Source organism: Cydia strobilella, chromosome 14 (assembly GCF_947568885.1).
Source record: "Cydia strobilella chromosome 14, ilCydStro3.1, whole genome shotgun sequence".
NCBI lineage: Eukaryota > Metazoa > Arthropoda > Insecta > Lepidoptera > Tortricidae > Cydia > Cydia strobilella.
In genome coordinates, this window is record NC_086054.1 from 10,428,314 (window position 1) to 10,437,310 (window position 8,997).

The 8,997-nt window shown below is 38.8% G+C and overlaps 1 protein-coding gene across 1 annotated transcript; it reads left to right on the top strand.

Annotated features, from left to right (window-relative positions):
- Positions 1 to 1,156: 1,156 nt before the first annotated feature.
- Positions 1,157 to 8,459, top strand: LOC134747473 (acidic mammalian chitinase-like). Its single transcript, XM_063682096.1, has 9 exons — positions 1,157 to 1,271; positions 2,721 to 2,900; positions 3,281 to 3,381; positions 4,319 to 4,450; positions 4,929 to 5,056; positions 5,528 to 5,648; positions 6,722 to 6,907; positions 8,025 to 8,150; positions 8,325 to 8,459. Exons 1-9 carry the CDS (start codon positions 1,157 to 1,159, stop codon positions 8,457 to 8,459), a joined length of 1,224 nt encoding a protein of 407 aa, XP_063538166.1.
- Positions 8,460 to 8,997: the final 538 nt, after the last annotated feature.

An 8,997-nucleotide genomic window follows, 5' to 3' on the forward strand; every position in this document is an offset into this window, starting at 1 on the left:
AATCGCTGTTTACCTCCGCCTGGGCTTAAAGGTATACGAGCCACACGGCCGTAGTCGATGCACTCCCTATCACATGAGGATGCGGCATTTTGTGGGTTTCCGTGTATCGTGATATCCTGGGGTCCGGACACACCTATGATATCCGCCCAATGATGAGGGGATGGTATCACAACTCGGGTATCCTCGTCATCGTCATCGTCATCCGTAGCATCATCGGTTGCCTCAGGGACCTTCTGTTGTCCTTCCCCCCCGCAACCGAGCATTTTATTTATGTGCCGTACTAACATCTTATCGTTCCATTTCATTAAGTATCTGCAGACCCCTGGTCGCTTTTCCACCGTCCCTTTCAACCAGCGTGGTCCACCGCAGTAGTTCTTTACGTACACTGACTGTCCAGTATTAACAACTGAACATTTGAGTCCCACACAGGCTTGAGTTGGGCAAATGCAGCTATTGCCTTCATAATTCTACTTTCGACGCCTTCGTCTGTCCTCCCCGACATGTTAGTGTACTGCCGACATATACAAACTTGGAGACTGATTCAAGGCGATCGTTTTGTACGTAATGTACTATTACCGTAATGGATTCCCCGCACAATTAAGTAATAGAATAATTATTATGACTATATGTTGTGTTGCTGAACGGCTATATCTCGGTACCAGCATTTCAGCACTACAAGAATATGTGCCACTGTACCTTACCTACAAATAATAATTTGAGTTGGTTTATCATAATATTCATAATTAATCTGGCTGAAATGCAGACTATGTTGGAGGTATCGAATAATACCAACAGTGAACTGCGTTCTGAATTAGCGTTAATACGTATTAGTGCTAGTTCGGAAAGTAGGTCAGATAAGTCTAACATAGCTATGTGTCACGTTGCGCTGAATGCGTCTATCGGCGGTTTCGAGTCCGCGAATTAGGATGCGTCGGCGATTGCTGAGCTTGCGACCGCTGACCCGCGCCCTGCCGCCCGCCCGTCTACGTCACCGGGGACGCGCACGTCACGTGAGGGTACTTTGACCCCACAACATTCCTACGCCGCTACTGCCGCTAAGCTGCCTGCTGTGTCCAAGTCTAAGCAGCGGCCGAAGAAAGGGGTGCAGAGCCTTGGTTCACAAGGATCGATCATAACCGACTCTAAAAGAGTTGGGATGCGACAAGGATGGTTTCAAAAAGGTGGAGAAGAGAAAGAAGCCAGCCCATCAGAATTAGTGCACCGACTGGACCCAACCATTTGCTACGTCCTGCAACACCAACGACGCTGCTGTATGTGTCCCGATTACACTACCATACAAAGGTCGAGGAGATCGTAAAATATGTATGAGTCCAGTCCGGATTCATCCTGAGGGTGGTGAAGTTGGAATTTCGACACAGTGTGAATTTTAATTCTTTTGTGGTGAGCGTTCCGGCTGAACATCTAGCGACCTTCACCAAGGAGGAGTTCTGGCCGAAGAGTGTCAAGTACCGGCGGTACCACGGCCGGCTCCCTGACACTGCGGGGTTGCGAACTGCATCGCAGCCATAATTCATCATAATTTCAAGATATATTTTATAATAATATGTATGCTAGTTTTAAGGTATTTATCTATGGGCCAAATTGTTGCCTGAAAATAAGGAATTTCATTTCATTTTATAATTAGTTCCATGTTGGAATGCTCATGTCGTAAACTTGATGTTCAAAATACCTTATGTTTAAAATACCTACCTAATGGCCATTTAACCTTAGGTCAGAATACCAATGATGGAAGAAATTAATATATTTTCAACAAATCAGGCATTTGCATTTATACATCAGTTTGGTGATATGGAACTGCTAATGAAGACGAGAATGGAACTCCATAACGACAACGACTGTGATGCACTATTTATGATCATAGTGACATGATTTTAATGGCATATCAAACTGTTTTTTGAAGTCACTTTAAGTTCTGTTTAAGATTATGTACCAAGAATCCGAATTAGGGATTTGGATAAGCAAGAATTTAAGTATATACCTACCGTTATGAATGACATTGTTCTCATTAATTTGGCGATGTGTTGATGAATTGATTGTTATCTCAAAGATAAAATACACCTATATATATATAGATATCTTTGAGATAACGGGCGTATATATGGGCACTGTAGAAGAAATATTACTTAGTTAGATTTTAGCTATTGCTTGCAATGACGCGTTTACTCTTTTTCGGAGCATTGCTGTGTTTATCCGGCAGCTTGGCTAAGCCTAGCTCTAGAAGTGGTAAGTAATATTAGAGGAGAAAATGCCACCCACCATTATTAATAATCTAATATGCTCATTCACGGTTTCAAAACACGGAAATCAGCCATAGCTTAGGTAAATTGTACTACGACGCCGGTAATGGACGGAGTGGCTCCTTTGGCAGTCATAGTAGGGGACCACGTCATTTTAGTGTATATTATGTAAAAGTGAGAGATGTACTTTTTTTTCCTAACCAGACTGGGGCTCTACTGGGTGTGGCGAGGGAATTGAACTAATGGGAGTTTTGTTGCTGGTTCGCAAAAATATACCATAAAAGCGCAATCTTATGTAGGCATTTTGTGGCTACTAGGCAGTAGTGATTAGAGCATAGCGCTGGTCTGTGGATTTGAGAACAGGATTACCTGTCAGTTTTGACAAAATACCTGTAAGAAAAGCTGTAAGAAGTAATGAAATAAACTCATTTGTATTTGTATTTTGTATTTAAAAAATTTCAGACTCAGTTGTATTCTGCTACTACGAAGAATGGGCCAACGAGAGGCCCTCAGTCGGCCGCTTCGGCGTCAGCGATCTGCCCACGGACCTTTGCACGCACATCGCCTACTCATTCATTACGCTCGACGGACCCACGGGAAACCTTACTATCCCTGAAGATACTTCTTATGAGGGCAAGTCCAGTAAGTGATCTAACCCTATTACCACGTTTGAAGCAAAAAGTAGTAAGTTAAAGTAACCACTCAGTGGTGTATTCTGCTACGACTTCTACGGCAAATCAATAGGCTTGTATATTCGTTGGAAAAGGCTCACGAGGAACCTTATTTTCTCCTCTTGCATCTCTGTTTGATCTATTATAGATATTATAATTGAATAGGAGAATTGAATAGGAATGCATGAAAATTTTGATTTCTGATTCTGACACAACACACATTTTTTATGCAAATTGTCCAATGTACTCTCCCTCTGTACCTACTGTATAACGCTTCACATGTATTCGATTAATCATAATAGCGATAACTACCCTGTTTAATTAAACCGTGTATGAACATTTTGTTTTCAGATGCCGTCGCCGAACTCATAGCCTTGAAACAGATCGATCCTGATTTGAAAATCTTGATTTCTGTTGGCGGTTGGACAGAAGGTTCGACTAACTTTTCGGCGGTAAGAAAATATATGACATAATAGTTGTCTAAATAATATTGCTTAAAATAATTATCCTTTTCATTTCTTTTGGTCTCAAAAAGGTCATTGCTGTTCTAAAAGTTTTGCCGAAAATGATACGTCTCTACACTAGAGCATTTTACGTTCCAAGTATACGTTTTTTTTACGATAATGCATTTGAAATTTGGGTTTAAACTAATTTGTTATAAAATTTCCATTCGGATATTTAACTCCCCATTCTATAATTAAATAACGATACTTTTGCCTAAATTGTTAATTGAAAGTTACCCTCAAGAAATACTATAAAAATGTATACTTATTAATAAAATATGGCTTGCATGAGTCAGGTATCTTTAGTCCACAAGCAGAACGCAGACACTTCTTTTGAGCCATAAACACCAGTTCTCGATCAGTTGAGTTACCCCAGAACATGATACCATAACGCAATGTAGCTGTTACATATGCGTGATAGGCAGTAAGTACCTCAGTCCGACTTTCAACTTTATTTAAATTATACAATGCATATGAAAAACTATTTAACTTCTTACATATAGTGTCAATCTGGGTTTTCCACGTCAGTTTATTATCTAAATTTATTCCTAAAAATTTCGTATTATCAGTTTCCTCAATTATATAATTATTATATGTCACAGTTATATTATCAATCATATTGTGTTGTGTCTCGGCAGTAATGAGTGCCTTTCATCCCTTAGTTAACAATCTACTATTACTGAATGTTAATCATTCTATGTATGAAATAAAACTATGAAAACGGATTATATCGCGTATATTGAATTTATAATACATCCCGACGTTTCGAACTCTTTACAGCGTTTTCATAGTTTTATTTCATGAGTAACTATCGCGGTAACCGAAGACAATATCATTCTATGTATGTTTTTTAACTGCTTTATCGGCGTATCATTTGTCTTGCTAGGTGGTCAATGACGACGCTCTAAGGGCAAACTTCGTCAAAAACTTGTACGAGTACATTGACACCAAAGGCTTCGATGGTTGTGATGTGGACTGGGAGTACCCTACCCAAAGAGGAGGCCTGGAGACAGATAAGGTTAGATGTATGTACTAGTTCAAAACATTTTACGCGCCTCTATTTTTTCACAAATGTTATGTTAAGGTAATAATATAGGTACTACTAATGTAGCGGGAGTCGGGAGGGGTAGACCACAGCGGACTTTCTCTGATCAGATCGGGGATATCCTGAAGAAAGGCCAGGTCAAGAGCACCCTAATCCGGCGAGCGTGATGTATGAGGAATGATATGAAAGTGAAGGAAGCGAAAGAGGTATGTCAGGATCGTAGCAAGTGGAAATCCGTGGTCTCTGCCTACCCGTCCGGGAAATAGGCGTGTTATATGTAGGTATGTAATGAAGATTAGATATACAAGCTAACTAAATGTCCAGCTTCCTTATGATACGTACCTTAATAAACCATATTGTGACCTCTCTTACTTTCATTTTCATTTTACAACTTGAAATGTGTGTGTAAATAAATGCACTGTTAAATAAAATATTGCTTATTGATTTTTAGGAAAAATTCATTTCGTTGATAAAGGAGTTGAAAGAAGCGTTCACGCCTAAAGGATATTTACTGACCGCCGCCGTGGCCGCCACCCAGGAACACATCGACCAGTCATATGACGTCGTAGCACTCAACGAGTACGTATGAAAACAAATGAAAACAAATCATCCTACCTGCATAGCGGAAAATGGAAAAACCGGACAAGTGCGAATCGGACTCGCCCACCGAGGGTTCCGTACTTTTTAGTATTTGATGTTATAGCGGCAACAGAAATACATCATCTGTGAAAATTTCAACTGTCTTAGCTATAACGGTTCATGAGATACAGCCTGGTGGCAGACAGACGGATAGGTACAGACAGACGGACAGACGGACAGTACCCTTTGGATACGGAACCCTAAAAAGTAGGAAATTATGCAGTATAAGTACGCCTATCATTTAAAAATACCTACTGATGTCGTACTGATTTCGCATCGGCGAGTCATAAAAGAGCCAAAGTGTGATCAGAAGAATCTGGCGTCATAAAAACACTTTTTTATCTTTAGGACCCGTTCTTTAGTTTAGGCTAAAAAAATAACTTATTTAACCATTACTTATACGTTTCACAGATACCTGGACTACATAAACCTGATGACATACGATCTTCACGGCACCTGGGACACAGTGACAGGCGCCAACGCCCCTCTTTACCCGCAGTTAACCGATGGTCCTGATGTCAATATGAATGTTGTAAGCAATTGCTTTGCCTCATACATAATTAAATAGATATTTTTGCATTTATTAACAATCCACATAAAACAGGACGTACTAATAGTTAACTTAGACGAACTCTAATCAGTTTTTAGGGTTCCGTACCCAAAGGGAAGGTATGTGAAACTGTTTATAATAAGTATTGTGTAACATCTTTAAAACCAGGCTCGCAATAAAGTATGGACATGATTAGGGTAAAAACGGGACCCTATTACTAAGAATCCGCTGTCCTCCCGTCTGTCTGTCTGTCTGTTTGTTTGTCTGTCTGTCTGTCTGTCCGTCTGTCACCAGGCTGTATCTCATGAACCGTGATAGGTAGACAGTTGAAATTTTCACAGATGCAGTATTTCTGTTGCCGCTATAACAACAAATACTAAAAATAGAATAAAATAAGTATTTAAGCGTGGCTCCCAAACAACAAACGATTTATTTGCCGTGTTTTGCGTAAAGGATGACTCACGTTAGACCGGGCCGTGTTCGGGCCGGAGCTTCCGGCGCTTCGTTTTCTATGGAAAGCATCACGTGATCACCTAAAAGATAAGTAAGCGCCGGAAGCTCCGGCCCGGTCACGGCCCGGTCTAACGTGAGTCATCCTTAATGGTACGGAATACGGAACCCTTCGTGCGCAAGTCCGACTCGCACTATACCTATCAACTAGTCTGGACTTGGTGAGTGAGTAAATGTGAAAAAAACTACAATGACATTCTTGACATTCTTTAATATTATATTTCTTCGTTGACATTCTTTAATATTTACTGTTTTAAATTTTATTATTATTGTGAATTATCTTTCTGTTCTTATTTATTATTTTTGTAATTGATTTGATTATTGAAGCATGAATACCTTAAACTAGCGCATGTTTAACTTAGTTTATATAGGTAAACAAATTCGTACGCCTAGCGGCAAAACATAGCGTTCGCAATATGCTCTAACTATAAGACCAATACAATGTACCTATGTTATAACGAATAAATGCATTCTGATTCTGATTCTGATTCTGAATGAAAGAGTACTCAAGTGCTCGGCAGTTTTCACATGTCTTATTTCTACAGAATAATTCTGTCCACGTCTGGATCGAAAACGGCGCGTCTCCATCCAAGATCCTGCTCGGCCTAGGAAACTACGGAAAGACCTTCACCCTGACCAGTTTGAACAACACCAGCACTGGTGCACCTTTCGACGGGGCCGGAGAAGCCGGTCCCTATACTAGCGAAGCCGGCACTTTGGCTTATTATGAGGTAACTGGCCTTGTGTTTCATAAATTGATTTAAGATCGAATTAAGAGAAAATACCCTGTTAAAATAAAAAATATATACATGTTTGTTGTATGGTATGTTCTATTTTTACCCCAACAAAAACATAAATGTCAAATGGAAGCCAAGTTCAATACAGTGGCATCCGTTTATTATTTAGATAAATTATCTAGATGAAGAGATAACTGACCTCGTTTCTTTTTTTTATTTTTTATTTATTTACATACAAGATATATACAGTGGTACTACGTAAACGAAATTAATAACTAGCTTAAATCTAAAATAGGCCCTTGAGGCATTGTACCAATGATGCTGGCGGCATTTCCCCGCTGTATCGCAATGCTGATACGTTGTTTCTTATTAAAGTAAGCTTATTATAATAAATGTATATAATATGTCACGTTACGTTTCTTTCCATAAGTGTATTGAATAGCTACTACAGAAGAATCATATATTTAAATATGTACAAAACATTCATTACTTTTGTTGTAGGTTATTTTCATGTCATCATGCCCGACCACTTCTAGTTCTGCATGACTGTACTACTGACATTCATCTTTTACTTAAAATCCCAACTAATTTATCTAGTTAAAAATGAAACTGATCTAGATAAATTCAAAATAACAAATGAGGGATTATTTAAGTAGTTATGTCACATAAAAGATGATTTAGTTATCTTCCCGGTTATTCGGGTTATTCGTAAATAGATAATTTTTGCCCAACTCTGGCTCTGTTCATAACTATGACGTATGAGATCACCTAATAGTTAACCCTGTTGCCAAATTTCAAGTTTTCAAGTCATCTGGAAGTGGGATAGGTTTTTGGTGGGATAGGTGATCAATAAGTGAATCAGACAGTCACAAAAATGCTGGTTTTTAAACGTGAATTTATCAATAACTGTTTGGTATAATTGGTTGATAGTCAGGCCAATAATGAAGCATGTGACATGTGACCACTATTTTCAACTTGTTTAACATTTCTTCGCTAATAACGTTATAACCCTCATAAAATAAACCATTACAAGATGGTAACGGGTACCTTAACTCAGCGATCAATATCGTTAACCATCATAGCTCGATTTGACATTTGTTTTTCTTTTTAGATCTGCGACGACCAGAAGAACAATCCTTCTGAATGGAGCATCACCCAGGTAGAGGACAGCTACGTGTATGCCAACAAGGACCTCTTGTGGGTCGGCTACGATAACGCGAAAACCATCTACGCTAAGGTAAAACCGTTGCAAGATTAGCAGCATTCATTTACAATATCCGCCAGTCTTATAAAATCTTACCTAACCACCCTAACAGGTAGTTTGATGTTTAACTTCACACACCGTTAATCTCTTGTGGATAACAACTAATAATATTTAGATATAATTCTAATGTTTCTTACAAATTTACAGGCACGCTTCGCCAAGAAAATGGGTCTAGGTGGTATTATGTACTGGTCCCCAGATTTGGACGACTTCTACGGTCTCTGCGGGAATAAGTTCCCGCTCACCATAGCGGGCGTCAAGGGATTCAAGGGATTTAAATAATGTCACTAAACAAACTTGTGCAACGTTTTCCATTCAATTCAAAATATTTATTTGCATAAATAAGGGAACTAGAGGTATACAAAGCTTTCATTCGCATTTCTCATTTTACCATATTATGGCGTACAAATATTAAATACTTAATTTTAGTACAGAGCAAAATATGTACTTACATGCATGTGTAATTTGGATGTGAAAATTAAAATATGAACAAAATTATTAAACTAATCGAGAGTATTTATTTTTGAGCTTATCTTCATCCTTCGCCGTCCTAAATATACAGTGGATTTTTTTAATGGGGCACTGAGGACACCTACCAGATCCCGGAGATCTTCCTTAAATATTACTTACATACTTATTATTATTTATTTATTACTTACTTCACTGGCTCAATGACCCAAAAAGATTAGTATATGTTATTATCTTGGACTCCGATACAAAAGAACGCCATGCTGCCCTATTATACGCCACTTACCGTTACCTTACCTCTGAGTCCTTGCGGACAGGTAAAACTTATTAATGATTTTTTTTTTGGTTTTGT